The sequence below is a fragment of the Notothenia coriiceps genome, unplaced genomic scaffold (genome assembly GCF_000735185.1).
Source record: "Notothenia coriiceps isolate Sejong01 unplaced genomic scaffold, NC01 NC01_scaffold00006605, whole genome shotgun sequence".
Lineage (NCBI taxonomy): Eukaryota > Metazoa > Chordata > Actinopteri > Perciformes > Nototheniidae > Notothenia > Notothenia coriiceps.
Genome location: NW_011339306.1, coordinates 204,140 through 223,127, shown reverse-complemented (window position 1 = coordinate 223,127; position 18,988 = coordinate 204,140). Strand labels below are relative to the sequence as shown.

Here is an 18,988-nt window from a genome sequence, read left to right as displayed (position 1 = left end):
AAAAAATACCTATACCCTACTTTCTGTGTATCGTAGAAAATCCGTGAACACTTCACGGAGACAGACTTGAACACACACTTTCTACTGATTGGCGTTACCATGGAGAGCGTTGCCATGTGACGCGTAGTTAACAGGAAGACGCTGTCCTGCCTGGAGGGGTAGCAAGGAGGAGAAACATGGAAGATAACTTTCAGCTTGGAGAAACTGGAGCAGTTAAAAATGTGAGTGACTCGGTAAATCGCAGAGAAGGGAGCAAGACATAAGAGGCAGAGGTAACGTTAAACTCATGCGCTGTAAATAGAGAGTAGGGATCATAAAGTACCTGAAGAAGAACCTGTGAAGCGCGACTATTGCTAGCTACTTAGCGTTTAAGCTAACAAATGAGACGTATTAGCCACTCGGCGAATAAGTTAACAAACCAACAAACCTGTTAGCAGCGGAGAGACATTACCATTTACCGTTTTTTAACAACGGCAGCTTGAAGGTTTGTCTGCGCATATAGCTAACGTTGACTAGCTAAGTGGTGCTAGCCTAAATTTCCCATCATGCAAAGCACGGATACATCATTTGCAGATGCTGTGCTAAATTGTATGTTCTTTTTCTTTTCCAACTGTGAATGCTGAACTCCATCGAAAACGTAAACAAACGTTCATTTTCTGGTGTACCTATACTGTAATACAAATGCTATCACAACCTTTCTCTAGAAAACAAATATATAGTGGACTGCTCTGACACAGTGTTAGAAATACTAAAGTTAGTGCTAGGTTGGATATTTGACAGACGTTAACACCAGTCTTCTTTCCTGGTCTCACAGACTATGACTTCAGAGGACAGTTAGCATTCACTTTTAACCACAGGTGTTTTACTTAAGGACCATCAATAAATGGTCAATACTCTTAAAATGAAAAACACAATTTTATTTTCAATACCTGCGTGCTTACTTGCTCATTAGGGGAAATTATGCTTAAACATAGAAATCACTAATGTGTCTTTATTTCGCACACATTTTTTGATGATAACTTACGTGTCATGAATTGATTGAATATTTGAATTCAGGGGATCATTCAATTTTTTTTCAATAGCGCCCATTCATGTGACCCAGTGACTCCAAATCAATTCCTCATTTTATTTCTAAGTATGACAGACTTTCTATTGGATTTCATTGCCTTTTCTATTATATATGGAAAATGACTATTGAAATTAAGCATTGTTTTTGTATTTTGATTTTCTTTCATCAATTCCATATCATGTGACCCAATGACTCAAAATACGATGTGTGTCCTACGTGTCCAGTGTAGTAACAACATGCTGCATTCATTTTTGATATACTGGGTCACATGACATGGAAGCTATTAAAAAGAAATTCAACTTTCCACTACAAAAACTGCTTTTTCTGGACTAAAATCCAATAAAACGAGGAGTGTCTACTTTTCCAGTGTAGCAATGCAAATTGATGAATATATATGGAGTCACTGGGTCATAGGATATGGAAGACCTTTAATAAAAAACAGCAGAATATTCATAAAAAAGAAGCCCTAAAATCCAATAAAAAAGAGGTGGGACTTCATTTTTCAGTGTAGTAAAAGTTTCTGGTATAAATCTGGAGTCAGTGGATCACATGACATGAAAGCTGTTGAAAAAAACAAAAATGATCCTCTATTGAAACAATATATATATTGCGACATCTGCACATTGTGCCCTAAAAAATGGCACAATTAAAGCAAAGCAAACCACAAAGTATTTGGTAGTGTTTGGAAGAGCTTCTCTGGCTTTCTGTTATCAACATTTTTTTTTTCCCTGCACTTTTCCCAGGTTGCAAAGTCTGGACGAAGAGCTCGCCTTGCAGCTGACCAATCATCGTTCGAAGATTCTCGTCCCATAAGGAAGTCCTCCACATCTGCTTCAATGGGAGAAGTATGTAAACACATGATAGTCGACACTTAGGGGCATGTTATCATTTCCCTTTACCATAATTTTCATCAATATGCATTTTGTTTTTGTCTCATACATGAATCAAATGAGGACTATGAGGTAGGTAGCATGAAAGAAATTGGTGAATTTGCATGGCTTCTGCTGCTTATTTCTCCAGACATCAACTTTATACTATTTTACACTCGTTCTCCTTCCACCTTTCAGCTGGTTGGATTTGATATCCAGGGCTCATCACTCTCACATTGAACCACACACCGTATCACAGCTTGACTTACGCAGTATAACGTTGAAATAGAGGGCTCATTAATGCACAGACATTTAAGTTACAATATTTGTACCGTTTCAAAGCATAGAGAAAAAAACAGTCTGATTTTCAATTATTATTAGGAATGATGTGTGTATTGACTCTGATGTGCTTGCATGAAATGTAAAGTGTCCCTTCATACAAGCTCTAAAACCCTTTTAAACGTTAGTCACAAAGCTTAGTTATTGTTCTCTTGTAAATTGCCTAATTGAAACACAAGCAGATGACATCACTAAAGTCCCCATGACTCTACCAACTTTTCATTCCGCCACTTTGAGTCTGTGCAGATATGTTGTTGTAAAGTTTTCCTTGTGATGTCTGCCTCTTAAAACAAGTTGCTAAATTTAGACTTAATATAGGGCACCAATATATGAGAGAAGTCAAATCTGAGGACAGTGGAAATATATCAAATCATTTCACTCCACTATCATTGGCATTTATGGAATCAGTCACATCCCTCCAGATTGGCAAACTGTAAACCAGCCAACATTCCCGAAGTAAAACATTCCAGCAATGCTTTAGCTTTAGGCTAATCTACCCAAATTAGGCCAACATCCCTAATGTATGAACCAGTATTCTCGCGCCCTTTGTGACCTGCTGTGCACATGCAATACATTTTTCCAGAGTGTCGTGCGACTGGGTGGGTTTATTTGCAGTCTTCGTTTATCAACCCTGGCCTCTTCTGCCTAAAATACCCAACTGATTGGTCACATTCCTGACGTCCTTTAAAACAAAGACTAATTTGCTTTTATGGGCTCATAGGGTTTGGCCACCACAAGTCCCTTGCCCTAGAGACCATCAGAGAATCCTAAATTAGAGCTTTCAGGAGCTAAGTTAATTGCCTTTACAGCCATAACTATTTTACTAGGACTGTGAAGTTCATATTTGGTCATGAAGTATTCAAGGCACAGATTTGTTTAGTTTCTCAGGACACTTATGGTCCTCTCCATTTCTTTAGAGTGAAATAACTGTCACAGGATGGATTTATTGCACTCAGAGACACTTGACCTTTCTATCTCTCGTGAAAATGTTTCACTGTCAGAAATACCAAACAAGTGGAATTTAACAAACATCACTTGAAGGAATGTTGCTTAAAATGACTCAATTGTCGTTATGGTAATCCCCTTTGTTCTTAATAAAGAGACAGTTACTAATTACAGGAAGTTGAGTGAGCTTGTTCAGCCTCAGCTCTCTCGATGAATGGTAATATACAGCGGAGCAGAGTGGCTCCCCCTCCCTCTGCCCTGCTTAATGGCCACATTCAGATTTATAAATGGCTTTGGTGAAGGAACCAGCCATGAAAGATTATTTCCCCTTTCATCATAAACGAAAGAAATTCTTCACGAGCACTTTGTCCTCTGCAGACCCAATTTAGTAATGAGAAATGTTGTGCCTTTTTTTTTTTTTTCATAATCCATTTGTCTAGTGCCCACCCTCGCGTGCTCGGAGGAATTCATTCATTCAAGCGCCGGTCTCAGGGTCCCGGTCTCAGGATCGAGATGCATACTTGCTTTACTATTTTCAGAATCAAAGAATGAGAGGGAGAGGGTCATTTCTTTCCTCCTGATGTATTTTAGGGTCTGACTTACAGGCCGTGGCAGTTCCCACACTCTGCCCCATACGTTTGGTGCTGCAAATGGACGGTACTGAAAACTATACAAATAAACAAAACAATGGAGTGCATATAGACGACTGTGTGCGGCACATACCAGGCCTATTGTTTACTTTACATGAGCTACATGACGGTAGCTTGAAACATAAATATTACAGAGGTGAAACTTAGTTTAAATGATCCCCGAGCCTTTAGGGGGACAATTAAAGTAAGCATTTTTATTGTCCTTTACATTATTGCTATTTTAATGAGGTCCGTTTTTTCTATTGTAGGTAAGAGAGCCACCTACTGGCAAATTCCTTTTTTCAAAAATGATGTTTTTCTGACACAATAAAGCCTATTAGCATATTTATCATACAGTTATTGATGTAACCTATAATTATGACAAATCTTAAAGCTATTTCATACACAAACATTAACCTTTCAACGTATTGCTCCAAGAATAAAGCCAGATAACAATTAGATTGTATATGAGTGAATAAATCTTCAACAAATGAAAGTTCTCTCTTCTTCCAGGGTCCTCCTCCTAAACCGGCCCGGCGGCAGGGCGGCTGGGCAGAAGAAAGCTCTGGTTCTGGTTCTGCCAAGTACGTTTCTCTACCTTTTACCTCCGTCTCCCGTAGCCACACTACGGAAGGCGGAGACAGCGAGCAGTGGTCTCGGGTTTATGTGTTATTAATGAACTCTCATGCTGTTGAATGAGCTTATTTATCAGTGCATATTTGGCACTCAGGCTGTGAATCAACAAGGTTAGAGGAAGCCTGTCTGAGCAGCAACTCTCCATTCGTCTTCATCTGTGAGCAAGGCGGTAATTGACATGGTTAATGCATCAGCCACAGGAGGGCACTGTTAGTCAGCTAGCCACTTCATCACCAGGGTTCAAGCCACTTAATCACCCCTTACCACTGCAGGCTGCTCTTTACATGGGGAGCACAACACGGAGGGTTTACAAAGTATTTGGAACAGATGGAACATGTTTCCCACTCAGCCTTCGCCTACCACTTACACATCTAAATCTATATACTGTACATGACTAAATCAACTCTGCTAGTGTGGAACGGCCTCTCTACAACGCTCCTTTTCTCATTCTGAGTGGAGGTGAGAGCATAGGAGATGCATTGAAGTGAACACACTGAGGCAAGTGTGCTTATTTGCGTAGTTTACTGCACCGTTAGTGCAAGCAGGGAAAACAGAAAACTCAATAGATCTTTCCTTTCTCACAGAAGGTCAGCGTGTCGCTTCTCTGCGTCTGTGTAACCCGGCTTGATTCGCAGTCTCAAAGCGATTGAAATACAGGAGGTGTAAAAGGGTTTTGCGCACGCATTGATCCTCTCTGAACAAAGTAAGTAATGGTCCCCCCTGGAACCGGCAAGGACTTTTCCCTTCAATGTCACCCCTCATGCTCAATCACCGACGCCCTCCTCCCACTAATCCCAGCGCAGAAATCCCGGGATTTGTCGATCTATCACTTCTAATTGACACTAAATGATCTGTCAGTTTATTGATGAACCTTTGAAACCAGGTTGTCACAATATATTTTATCCCTAACAACTTTTTCCAGACAGTTTTACCATGTCTATCGCTTTGCCTTACATGAGTCTTAATCAAGGGGCCTGTAATGTGTCTTAAGTGTCGCCACCCCCGCCCCCCCCACCCCCAGACAGGACACAGTCCAAGGGCAGGCAGGTGGGCTCCCTCCGCTCTGCCCTGCCTGGGTGGACTCATGGAAACCTTCAGAGAGAACAGGAGGAAACATTTTTAGAGAATTGGGTAGCTAGTTGTTTTTTATGTCATTCTTTCTTTTTAAATTGGATCTCCCCTTACATTTTTCTTTTAAAGATGAATAATCCGATACACAAAACAAATGCATCATAACTTAAATGTCTATGTGTTTTCAGATGAACGCTATTTGATGAGTATCTACTAAAAATGACTTTGCTCTAAGGATGGTTATGTGTAGCAAGCTTTATTTCTTTTGAGTTTGTTTTCTTGAATTTGAATGATATCTGCTCTGCTTGTCAAGTCTCATTTATTTGTATGCCCCAAATTCCCAAATAAAATGAGCCATATCAATTGTTCAGACTCCTGCAGGAAAACCCTTTTAATAGAAAAAAGCTACTTAAAGGAGAACAATGTCTAATGGTTGACTAAAAGTATGTTCTGAACCTGGGGTCCAGGTGCTGCTTTTGATGTGGAAGCTTTGGTTTGCTTTTCTAGTGACGTCTTTACTGCCTCTCTGTTTTTGGAGCCCCTGAATTAGCCCCTTCCATTTGTATGCAGTGATTTTAAATATAAACATGCAGTAGCTGCTTAAGTGAAGGGCACATTTTTATATACTTTTTGGATGAATGTACATTTATTTAGACGTTTGTATTCACTTAAAATCAGTAACCTTGATTTCTAGCAGTATGAAATGATGAAAATGACAGTAAAAACCACTATTGCTGCACAGGATGTGTTACTTTTACATCCAGTAGGGGGCACTACTCAACCAGGAGAACCAGAACCAACAGCGTTTTGCATCAGGAGAAAAAGATTAACACCTTATACAAAAGTTTAAGCTGCTTTTTTAAGCACATAGAACTTACTGTGATTTTTCAATGATGGTTGATATAGTAATATACTTCTGAGGTAATAATAATATTGTTTTTATTTGATTCCTGATGGGATTGCTACTTATTTAAATATACAGTGGATGCTAATAATACTGTGTAGAGGCAGAGACGTGTTAAAACACACTATGTTGTCTGGCATGCTCTGTTCTAGCTGAGCTGTGTACACGGACACAATTCAGAAAATAACCGCACGATCCAGAACGAGACGAGGAGAAGTCAAAACTATTCTAGACCCCACTTCGTCTGATAAAGCAGAATTACAGTCATTAGATACATATATAACAGGATGTATTTATTAAAATCCCTCTAAGGACTAAGAATGTATAACCAGTATGTACTGTGTACAGCTCGAGTTCTGTACTTCCAATTGTTTAGAAGTAAGCAAACATTTTAAATAACGTGTGATATTTAATTTGTTTGACATTTGTTTATTCTGCTGCTTCACAGATCCTCCAGAAGGCCTGCAGCAGAGGATCTGGAAGAGTACGTTCACTCCGTATTTCATTGTATTCCTACACATTCAATGCCGGTCTGTGTGGCTGGATAAAAATAGGTCACTAAAATGTTAGTTATTTTGCAGTAAAGTGAAAACAGCGCTGTACTCTCAGATTGTCCTTGGTTGCAACTAATCCTTGCCTTCCAAGAACAATCACTTAACATGATTAAAAAAACGGCTTGACTGAGTTGTCATCACTTTTATTGCCGTTAGGAGCCAAGTTTTCCTGTTATTCTATTTTTTCCTCCCAACCCCCCTTTACATCATTCTGTGACTAGAATAGACATCATGAGGAGAGGCAGCTAGAGGACGAAGTCATCTATGTTTTACTCATCGTCGCAGTTGGAGCCCGGTGCCTGAATGGCTGCAGTGAGACGGAGGCTTTGTGTGTAGAAGTTGTTACCCGGCAGAAAAGTCCCTTATGTTGTGCTCCTGTCACAACTGCCTTGTCTCAGTAATACTTATTCAGACTGCTGCCTGAGCTGGGTATTTTTTATACTTTTTTTCAAATCCTAGAGGTGATCTTGTCAATGGCTGTAGACCGGTCACAGCACAGCAGCGTCTTAAAGCACCATCAGTGCTTTTTTGAAAGAGAGTTTTCAGAAGTCCAGTAGCAGTAAAACTTCTGAATTCCACAAGAAAGACTCAAAACCAGCCCATCATCAAAGCAAATTAGCCCAGGATCCTTCTCACTCTCTCATTATGATGACCTCACCGTCAGGCTGCATTTTGAAAGCCTTAAATAATTCATACTCTCACACTTCCTGTTTCTACAGCCGCCGCCTGCGACCACAAACTCCCCAGGGATCAGATGATGAAGGAGGTAAGAGCATCCTCACTGTCCCCCACTCTGTGTCCCTTCCTCACGGGCAAAAGAGGAGCCCTCCAGTGCTTCCAGCGGCACATTCATCCTCTGGAAGTAGAGCAGATAAGCAGGCAGTCAGATCATCACTTTTCACTGATGCTCACACCATATTTCTCCTTGAATCCAGCATGGAGTTATCTGTGAGAGCTCTGCATCTGTGTTCCTGCTTCTGACCACTGCGTGACTCTGTAGAAGCTTGGCTCCTTTGAGGACAACCACAAGTGAACATGCTCATTAAATAGGGTTAAATCTATTAGGTGATGGGGAATGGTGTGGCAGGAGATCAGTGTTCCCTCACTACTGAGAGCAGTTACACACATGCGCACACACACACATGTACACACGCATGCACAGAGTGTGTCTGGCAGCTGCTGTTGAATACAGATCTAGCTCTAACTGAGTCACCTGAGGGCCCAACTCTGCTCACCACAAACAATGTCAGGACTGAGGAGGGAAATTTCAGCTGAACCCTGCCTAGAATAATTGTTCTGTTTTGCGACGGCAGGCAGCTGGGGAAATAGGTTCAAACTGCCTTGGTAAAGATCGGTTAGCAGCGTGAGTGCTCAGCTGACACTGAAGGACTTCTACACATCACTGTTTCAGGGAAAGGGATGCTGTTTATGGGCAAAACATCTGTATTAAATGTTTCTAAATTCAGAATATTGTGAGATTATTATAATGACCATAAGAAGGAGAATACATGTAAAACTGAAAACCAAGACAAATGTAAATAATGAAAAAGAAATGGATCCCATTTTTCAATATCTAACTTTTTATAATTTAAAAAAGTTCAGAAAACATGGATCAACAGTATTTAATAATCTCACTGCCCTAATGTAAATGTTGCTATATTACCCTATATTTCATGTTGTATTATATTTTCATTAAAAAATCTAACTTTTCATTGAAAATGGGGAAACTACCATTTAAAAAAAAAAAAAAAAAAAGTACAATTCTAAATGTACTGATTAGTCACAATGAATTTCACATAAACTGCAGGGTTTGAGGTACTGTATAACCTCTCTAATCTCTACTTTGTATGTACACACACACACACACACACACACACACACACACACACACACACACACACCCACACACACACACACACAAACACACGCGCGCACACACACACACACACACACACACACACACACACACACACACACACACTCTCAATGTCTGTCACTCTGTAGTATGCGCTGGCTCAACCTGCCAGTTGAATGAAAGTCCAGCAGTTTGGTTCTCTTGCAGTTAATGCCGCCGGAAAGATTATTACTCTGGTGAGGGAGACCTCTTAATACAGAGCCGGAGGCAGGGGCATTGGAAATTACAGAGCTGAGGGTTAGTGAGATAGCCCCTGCGATCTTGATTATGTCCCCTACCCTTATCCCTTATGTCCACTGGCTACACGCACACCGAGAGAGAAGGCTAGCCCCCCAGTCCCCTGCTCCCATCCTCCCATCAGCTGACCCCACAGCCTCCTGCCGGTCACTTAAAAAAGCACCAGTATCGCAAAAACACTCATCTGCTTCATGTCTCACTGTCTTGCTCTTACTCAGTGATGTGTTAAATATTTTTCCCATAAGCCTTTCAAATGTATTCAGTGCCTATAATCATTGTGCTGGCCCCCCTGCGTAGATTATAGGAGCCCGAGTGATGTAAAGAGGGGGCCCGTCTCGGCAGAGTCGCTGACTGGCGTGTGCCTGCCGGGAGTATGTCTACATTCACAGCAAATGATCCCCTTTTGATATTTACATGCTCCAGCGAGGCAGCCGGACGCGGGCGGGTAATAAGGATACGCCTGGCCTGCTCGCTGCCAGACAAAAGCCACCTTGATGCATGTCCAGCCCAGGGAGGAAGTGAGTGGAGGTGAAGCAGGAGGGACCGCTCCTCCTGATGGAGCTGCCCTCTGCGTGTGGAGAAAACACGGCTTGTTTGCGGCTGCTTTGATGCCCCGCTTGACCTCCAGTAATAGGTTGAATTTGAAGCTCATTTAAAAATGTTGTTCCTTTTTTCACTTAATAATAGACTTTGCATATAGACAACAAATGCCTCTGTGCTTCACATTGAACTCTCGTGAAGTGTGTTAATAGTGCATTACTGGCTGAAATGAAAAAGTGTGTGTGGAGGGATAGACAACCCAGGAAGCTGTTTGCAAAGAGTCGGACAGCAAGGCTTTTTGATGTCATCGCACTAAGACCATTACATTTGATTGGGGGTCCAGGGGGGATGGATTCTGCTGAACGCTGTGCTTTGTAAATGAGAGGACAAAGTGTCACCGCGGCCTCATGAATATGAAATACCCGCGCCCGCATTTATTTGGATATCAGAAACACAGATGAATCTTGTCAGCGGCTAAACGAGCGTGGCATTATTAATTTGGTTTAATTAAAAAAAGAGAAAGAAATAAGTTATCAACAGAGGGGGAGCTTTTGTTATCATGTGAAAGTTGAGGGCTCAAAATCTAAATGATTTCTCTTCGTCCATAACTTTCATGAAGAACTGAATTTTAGTGCTCCTTCAAAGGTGGATGTCTCTTCAACTCTAGTTTATTTTCAGGAGTATTTTGAAAGGGATGGTGACATAGATGCCCAGATATTTCCTCACATCAGATGCACACTTCCATCTCCTCACCTCTATTTAGCTCCACTATTGACTTTCCCCTCAGGGTGCAGTACTGTGGTTAGAGATTACTGAGAACCCTCTTCATGCAGTCCAGCTCTCTTTTTCTATCCGTCTGTTCCTCTCTCTCTCTCTCTCTCTCTCTCACTGTCAACACTCAGGTGTAGAGCTAATAAGGATGTGTAGTCTGCTGTCCCCCACAAAATATTGTTCAGGAAATTCACATCCCACCCAAAGTTAACACATTTTCCTTCAGGGCAGATGTTTTTTATTGACTGTTTTGTACATTCTTCTTAGGCTATACAGTTACCTTTAAAATGCCATCACACAACAACATCTAATTACAAGAGTCTTTGAGCACTTTCTTTATTCATTATTCAGTAAATCATGTTTTGATCCAGTTTATCTATATCCCTTATTATGCCTCTTTCATTTCCCTGCTCCAAAAAAATGTCCATTTGAAAAATGCTGTGAAAGTTTGCCCTGTCCTTCTTGGGAGTGGAGCCATCCTCTGTCCTGTTGCGTTTTGCCAATTAAAGTGGGTTCCCACTGTTTGAGCAGCGGGTTGGCGGCTCCTGGCTCTGCAGCCCCTGCCAGGCCGCACGGTGACTTCCGACCCCACACAGATGGGCCCGCAAGCAAATACTCTTGCACATGGCTGGATGCCGCCCCAGTCGGAGTGGCAGAGTGGACATGGAGGTCGGCCCGCCGGCCACTGAGGGTCCTGGGGGTGGGTGGCGCTGACAGGGCCCAAATGCTAAGGTAGCAGGGGGTGCTTTCTGGGGAGCCCCTGGCCAGCGCCCCTCTCACAGCAGGAAGAGCTGCCGCCTCGCCTCCTGAATATTCATGGCCGCATGGCTATTGTGACAGGGCAGCTCTTATGAGGATGTTACCAGAGAGAGGGAGGGGAGGAAGTGCCACGCAGACATGGTCACACACACCCATGTTCACACAGAAATGTGCAATCCAAGCAGCCGTACACAGGGGATTTACCGCATTTTTCATAAATGGTTCTGTTGTTGTGCTGCTTATCAGATTATCTTAAATGTTGGCACTTTTTTAAATGTTATCATGTCTTCTGCTAAATGCTGTGGTCTACGTTTTTTATAGTAATTCCAGACCTCGAAGAAGTACAGGAAGAAGATCTCAACAACCAAATAGCAGCTCCACCAAGGTACCCTTCTGACGCACACTTTTTGAAGTTCATGGAAAATAAGGATTTACACACACACACACACACACACACACACACACACACACACACACACACACACACACACACACACACACACACACACACACAGCGTGTCCCCATGTCCAGCAGTTAACCTTTGTCCGTGCGAGGACATTAGATCAGCAGCCTGCTCTGGTGACTTTGATGGTTACCCGTCCTCCACTCGTGCCGTTGCAGAGTCTTGCTTTATCGGGCTGAAATGGAGAAATAACAGTTGGGTGTGATTTATGCAACTCTGTTACCAGGGTCCCTACTAACCGGGCCCTTTGATTTACAGGGCAGTGAGAGACATGCCGACATGTGTCGAATATGTAGCAAGGCTATGACAGCGGTGGAGGTTATTAGGCTGGGGCTTGCTCTCTGTGCGAGATAATATCCACATTGAACTCATTGCAGGGGCAATGTAGCGTGTAATGTGCAGTAAGTAGGACTGGCATGCACTGCTAGGCCCCGGCCACTTTGAGAGCCCCCCCACTTAATTCCAACCCACAGATAAGCAGCTGGGTTTCAATTTGAAGCGTTTACCACTTGGCAACAATCTCCTGCTCTCTGTGGTCTTTGCTTGAAGTCTTGAAGCTTCGTTGTGCACAAACTTCTGCAAAGCCACTTCTCACTCTTTATTTCATGTAGCGTGTAAGCAATGCAGTCGGCAAGCCTTTTTGTTTTTCTGCTACGTGTTGTCCTGATCGAAATGAAAGTCTGTTTGTGTATCTAATGCGTATTCTGTCTTTCTGTCCCCCTGTTAGCATGCAGGTGAACCGGGTGGTGACCTACAGAGATCTGGACAATGATCTGAAGTATTACTCTGCGTTCCAGCCCTTAGTAAGTCAAGGGCATTTTTTCATATATTTATGCCACGTCTCTTCTTGTCAAGGTGGTTAATTTAGCAAAGCACATGACTTCTGTTTGTGCAAGCCAAGTGAAGTGTACTGTGATCTTTCTTCAGGACGGAGAGATCGACTTGAAGCTCCTCACCAAGGTTTTAGCTCCGGAGCAGGAGGTGAAAGAGGTGAGTGAATTGTTAGTAAATATAGCTTGTGAGCTCCCAGCGAATGCATGTCCAGCTGTTTCTGGAGCACCAGGGGAGGTTGCCACTCTGTCTCCCAGGTAATCAAGATTTACGATGTGTACATTAACACCCTCTGCTCTCCTTCCCCTGGTCTCTGTTCCCCTTGTTCTCCTCCTTGGGATGTCTCCCCTCTGCCTCTCTAATTCTTCTTCTCTCCCCCTCTTCTGCTCTGCAGGATGATGTGATCTGGGACTGGGATCATCTGTTTACAGAGGTGTCCTCAGAGCTGCTGATGGAATGGGATCAAGGAGAGAGTGAGGATCAGGCTGCGTTGCCTGTAACCTGAGGAAGAGGTTTGGACTTCAAAAGGCTCCAGTGGGAACAGGCTGAATGTCCATTACACAGAAGGGCCAGTGACTTTGGTTATATTAACTTTAATTACTGTTTGTTACCCAGAATTTATATTTTGTAAAGTGTATATACATTGTTTGTCATCTTTTTCTAAATAAAGGTCACTGTGCATTGAACAGTGCAGTGATGTTTTACCCTGTCTTGGTTTAGAGTTTTTAGAATTTCACCCTTTTAGTTTCTCCCCTAAACAGCCAAAAGGCAAACTGATTTTCTTTAAAAGCTCCCTGAAAAAAGCTGTCGCAGATAAAAAATGCCCTCCCTGTAGTTCCAGCTTTATCAACACCCTTATACAAGTCCAAGGTTGATAATCAGCTAAGCTGAAATCCAGTTGATTGTGTTCAAATTAACATTCCTCATTAAAGCCTACAACCTTATTGTTATTGACTGTGCCATTGACTTTATCTTCCAGGTCCTCGATAGGAGCAACCTCTTCTTCTCTATTATCTCAAATGCATTGAACACAGTTCCTATTGACACCCGGGGGATTAGCATACATTATACCTTTTACTGGATAAAGAGGAATTGATGTAAGTTGGAAACAAGACAACAGCTGGTGCTGGTACGAAACAGGCCACAAGACTCCTAACAGGTTTCTGAATGTAATTTGACATTGGCTCCGACACATTAAAACAGAATTTGTTATATATCATTTACGTTGTATACCATGCCTTCAACATGCCGTGCGTATCAGCATTCAGTTTGGTCTTTGGTTCATGTGTGTGAATATAAAGGCAGGCCTCCAAAGTCAGGCCAGGTCTATTAGAGAAACAGCTGTAACATTTACAGATTGTGATTAGGTTTATTTCTGAGGCCGAGAGCAGTCTCATGACATTTGGGGATGCACTGCAGAGTCCTGAAGGACACATAATCTATGCATCTAACATCTCAATCACTGGCCATCACAAATAGATCCAGATTTTTTCATTTGGTGGGCCTTGAATCAACTTCATCAAGTGTGTTACCTCAGGACCGGGCGTCCACATGGGATGTTTGTGCTCTGAATATTTGTTTTTGAGCCCAGTGCTCGAATGCGGTGAGTGATCAGTGTTTGTTTCTCTATCAGACATACAAACACACACTTTTGCCTCCTCCACAATTGGCTTATTTAGCCAGACTTAATGAATTCTGCCCATATGCCCCGAGCAGCTGCTATGTTGCCCCTTCCTCCCGCCCCCGCCGAGCTGCGAAGTGCCCATCCATGTAGAGACAACCTCTAGCTGTCTCTCTGGAGAAGCCTAAGCCTGCCACTCCTCTGCTGGCAGCCGGCCGGTGCTGTCTGAGGTGGGCTGCGGACGGGCCGAGGACTCAGATTAGGGCCCAGTGATCACGGGTTGTGGCTGGCCTCTAATGATTGGCCCGAGCATCGCTGGATCAGAGAAGGGATTAGAGGGAGAGAGAGAGAGATCCAGAGACGCTGTTTGGCATATGCTTGCATCCAGCTTCTCAAAGTGACCTCTCTCTACTTCCTCATCCTGCTTCTCTCTCCACCTTTTATTCTCTCCGTGTCTCTCAGTGCACACAGTATATCCTGATGCTGCAATGCTCAGAATGACCTCTCGCTGTCTGGGTGCAGCGAATTCAATCACGTCAAAACAGCTACAATATGTACATCATTTCTAGTGAGGAAGACAGTTGTGTTCTTAGAGAGCTTTTTGGTTATGGCGCTTGCCTTCAGATGAACGCGGTGTCACTGGGAGGTGAGCTGAGTCTGAGGCCATGTTGATGCTGTGTATATCAGATCAGGCGATACAGGCCTCACATGGGTTTAGGGTGTAATTTGTTTTTCCTTGACATTTTTCTATTAAAATAATGGAGCCATTACTGCTGTAGGAATCCAGGTTGCCCCAGTGCATGCTTCTGTAATCCGATATTTCATTCAAAATGTTCCAGTAATGACACAATGTTTAAAATCCTTTGATTTGATGGGACTCTTCCAACATGGCGGTACACCAAAATCTCAGAGTTTATGTCGGAGAAGAAGTTTTCTCGTGTGAATGTACACTGTTTATTTTTCAAGCTGCAGTTTGATCCTGTAGACATTGTAAAATCTTGAGTCCAATGTGCACCATCTGAGCACAGGGAGTTCTCAGGCCATTGAGTTTAAATGGTTCATTTATCTATGCTTTTATTGAGTCCCTCGGTGGAAATGACTTTTCGTTTTGTGGAAAAGAATACAAACGGAAGAAAGTAATACACTTTTAATAAAAAAGGGACAAAGCCCCTGTTACTGTAATGTATGTTCCTGCTCCTCGTCGACAGGCTTGTTAATGTATTTTGATATTGGGCGCTAATTGGAAGGATAGAATAAAGATAATATGCTTCCAGCTCTACCTAATATGCTGTGGTGTTGACAGAAGTTTATACATCTTATCTGGTCTCAATATCTGCCTCCCATATGGCCCAAAAGCAATATGCTGAGGTGTAATTAAATAAAATGGGGAGATGTGGAGATAGCATGGGGCCCAATGCCGGGGCCCCGCAGACTCAGAGTGAGGGGTGAGGACAGACACGCTGAAACTCAAGGAGTATTAGGACCAGTTCATTCCACCAGGGGCCGCGTGCCTGTCACAGGTTCCCTGTCGCTGACCCGGCCAGCGTCAGTCAGGTGCCATGAAGCGGTCATGAGAGGTTTATTATCAGTTTAAAAAGGCAACAAAATAAAGACATCCCCCTTTTAAAGCCTGGACAAGATCATATTTTACACATTAATTTATAACATGACTACCTATATCAACCGTATTCAAATGGAGCTCGTGCCCTTTGAAACGAGCCTCAAAAAGCAGCCGCAGTATTGATTTGCCACAAAGACTCCATGATATTTCATGTTTAAAGCAGAAATCCTCGCCACACAACTAAGGCAGTCAGATCAATATCATTTTTTGATCAAAAGGGGATTTACTTTTGAAATAGCTAGATTAAACAGATGTTTTATTCTTCATTAGATATACTGCACCTTAAAAAACCTGCAGGGGGTGGTGGGAGAGGAGGGGGAAATACTCCACAAAAGGTCTTTTTTAAGAACGAAAGTTTGACGGGTTGAAAAGTATTTTCAGTTTTGTCAGTGCTATTTTTTCCCTCTCTTCTTTAGTTAATATTCTGTCGCTCTAGGTCCTTTTTTGTTTACCCCAGGTGGGCTTCGACATGAAATGGCTGGGACGGTGGCAGCTTTGAATGCCCCTGGGCATCTTATGGCCATCATGTTGTCAAAGAACCCGGGAGGGGGAATGAGAGTTTTTTTTTAAAAGTGTAAACCACGACACGGGAAAAAAAAGCTTCTGTTCTTTTTGTAGCAGCGTGATTGGTTGATTCATTATTATTATTTCCTGCTTTCCCCTCATATGTTTTTAGTGCTGCCGAGGGTTGGGAGGCGAGACAGGGGTTTGAACATGAAATACAGTCGAGCTTCACGTTTGTCATGTATTTTATTATTTCCCTTCCTCACCTCTCAGTCCTGTGCGCGAGGTCCTTCATTTTTCACATGACTGGTTTTCTTATCATTGTGGGCGCTCTCCGCTGGCCTATGAGTGACTTAAAGGCAATAAAACACACAACATTCTGTAAAACACGGATGGCTCTCTGATCGCAGAGGCCCTGCAATGCTTCTCCTGGAAATTATGATAATAACTCAGTGGCTGTTGGAGTGGGCAGGTCGCTGGTGGGGGACGGGGGGGGCAATGGGATGGGGTTCACCAAGGTCCTCTGAGCAGGGACAGGTCAAGGTGGCCTGTTGGGCCTCGCCACGAATCCCCCTCTGTCATAAACTCTTTCCATCATGCAGGACGCCGCCTGCAGCCAGGTATACAGCCAAACCTCTTTGTCTTGTAGCCACTGGCGATAAAGCAAGGGCTGATGGGAGAGTGGTTGTGTTGGCCCCCCCGGCAGTGGCGAGGTCAGCCGAGGAGCTTATCATAGCCAGCCGAGAAAACGCCTGAGTCAACACAACTCCACTGTTCGCCCTCCGAAGCTCACAAACACACTTGTGTTATGTTCTTCTAAACTATTTGTATTCCTTTTGAGGAGGAAACAAAAGTCAACGAGAGCTCTGTGTGTCTGGATGATTTTTGGTGTCGGGATTGTGGCTAGGGGCGGAGGGGAATGGGTGGATGTAGCCCCACAACACCTCTCAAGTGTGTGAATGAGAAGGAGCGAGGACAGGAAGAGAGCGCGCGCTCCACCACTGAGGTGCTGACAGAGGGGATCGAGGGGCTGAGATTGCACCTGTTCCGGCCCAGCAGCCTCCCAGCAGGGTCTCGCCTGGGTCTCAGCCTTCTCCTGGCATCTGTGATGGGGGCCAGGGCCAGTCCCACCTCCAGCGCTCGCTCCACCTCTTATTTGCTTGTGGAAGAGAGACAAGAAACACTGGAGGCTCCATCTGCTGAGGGCTCTCCTCTGTCTCTGCGGCCCGCCTGGGGAAGGGGGTTGCTGGGCCTCCACGACTCTGCCACAGGGGTCTCACAGTGGTAGACCACAGCGCGGCACATCACACGTCACATGCCAGCTGGCCAGGCTCTTTTCCACTGTAAACAGAGACTAATGACCACTCAACACACCAAACACATAGCCCTCGGTAGAGTGGAGGAGGGGGGAGGCAACGCAGGGGGGAGAGGTTTGGTTTGGATGAAGCAAAGCAGCATCCTGAGGTTGCTACACAGGGTCTGCTGCTGCTCGAGAAGCTGTTTGTGCCCGGAGAGAGAGCTTACCGTCACAGTGGGATGTTGGTAGAGCTACTCTCTGGGTCCACTACATCACAGTCCGCTGGTTTCCTGCATGCGAGCAGCATCACAGGCCTCCCAGTGCTCCGCGAGCCCCCAGGCTCAAGCAGGTCCCCCCCGCTGAGTCTGTAAAGCTCTCATGTTGGATCTCTGTCCTGAGGAACTGTAGCTATGGCACCGGGCCCTGCTGAAAACTATTCCTAATTCATTTGGTGACATCCCCTTAAATTGTCCAAACCTTAGAAACGGTTTATGTGTAATGTGAAAACATTTCGATAATGAACGCCAGGCGTTTTACCTAAATCATTTGACTTTAACTGTGTGTTGGCGGCCTTGAGTTTTGTGCCTACAAATTGAAGGACATCTCTGTGTCTCCAAAGCTCAGTTTTCTGTAGAATTCCCGTCCTTCTATCAAATTACAATTATATTTTTAGCATCATCCAACCAGATAATTTCATATACGTCCTACCCTGATGTCCCCAACACATGCATTTATAGATATACATATATACGGGGATATAAATATATGAAATGCAGGATAGGAGTAATGTGACATTGGGTGTTATTCCCCAGTTAGGCAGGCAGAGGTAGGGAGGTCACGCGGCTACACTGGTCCACTGGAGTGACTTGGCTTCCTCTACAAACTTGCAATAAATATCTGGCCATCATTTATTTTAATTCACTCCTTTCTTGCTCAGATGGAATGGATTCTTAACCTTGTAGGACAAGGACACCCGCATGCTGCCTGCCTTGCCTTAGCTGCTAAATTATTCTTCATTCTTCAGGGGAAATAAAAAAAATAAAAAAAGTAGTCCGGCGTTGCTCAAACTGTCAGCTCCAATGAAAAGCACGTTTGAAAATGTTGTCACTGAACCCCTGGACAAGGAAAAGACAGGGAGTGGGCAGTGAAAGACAAGGGTGAGGGAAGTGGGGGAGAGAGAAAAGGGGGGAAGGGGGGAGTCAGCAGCCTCCAGAGTGATTTATTTGCCAAATCAGGACACAATGAGTCGATTATGAGTCCTCTAATAAGAGAGAGTGTTTGGGGACCCACTAATTGGGCATGATTGAGTTGCAGTCTGGGAGCCGGGCGAAAAGGGAACCTGGTTCGGCGGCTGTCATGCAATCATCAGCTAATCAGAGCTTTGAAATTAAAACTGCGTGTTTAGGGTAGAG

General features: G+C 43.7%; 1 protein-coding gene across 4 annotated transcripts; it reads left to right on the top strand.

Annotated features, from left to right (window-relative positions):
* Positions 1 to 92: 92 nt before the first annotated feature.
* Positions 93 to 13,242, top strand: ift43 (intraflagellar transport 43 homolog (Chlamydomonas)). Of its 4 annotated transcripts, none has more exons than XM_010769176.1 (10): positions 115 to 221; positions 1,813 to 1,914; positions 2,023 to 2,031; positions 4,365 to 4,435; positions 6,911 to 6,946; positions 7,736 to 7,782; positions 11,560 to 11,623; positions 12,430 to 12,505; positions 12,630 to 12,692; positions 12,928 to 13,242. In XM_010769176.1, the coding sequence occupies exons 1-10, from the start codon at positions 177 to 179 to the stop codon at positions 13,036 to 13,038; spliced, it is 624 nt and encodes a 207-aa protein (XP_010767478.1). In that variant the 5' UTR covers positions 115 to 176; the 3' UTR covers positions 13,039 to 13,242. The 4 variants fall into 4 exon arrangements, with proteins under 4 accessions (XP_010767480.1, XP_010767478.1, XP_010767477.1 ...); XM_010769175.1 differs by having other exon boundaries at positions 2,011 to 2,031; XM_010769179.1 differs by having other exon boundaries at positions 188 to 272; positions 2,011 to 2,031.
* Positions 13,243 to 18,988: the final 5,746 nt, after the last annotated feature.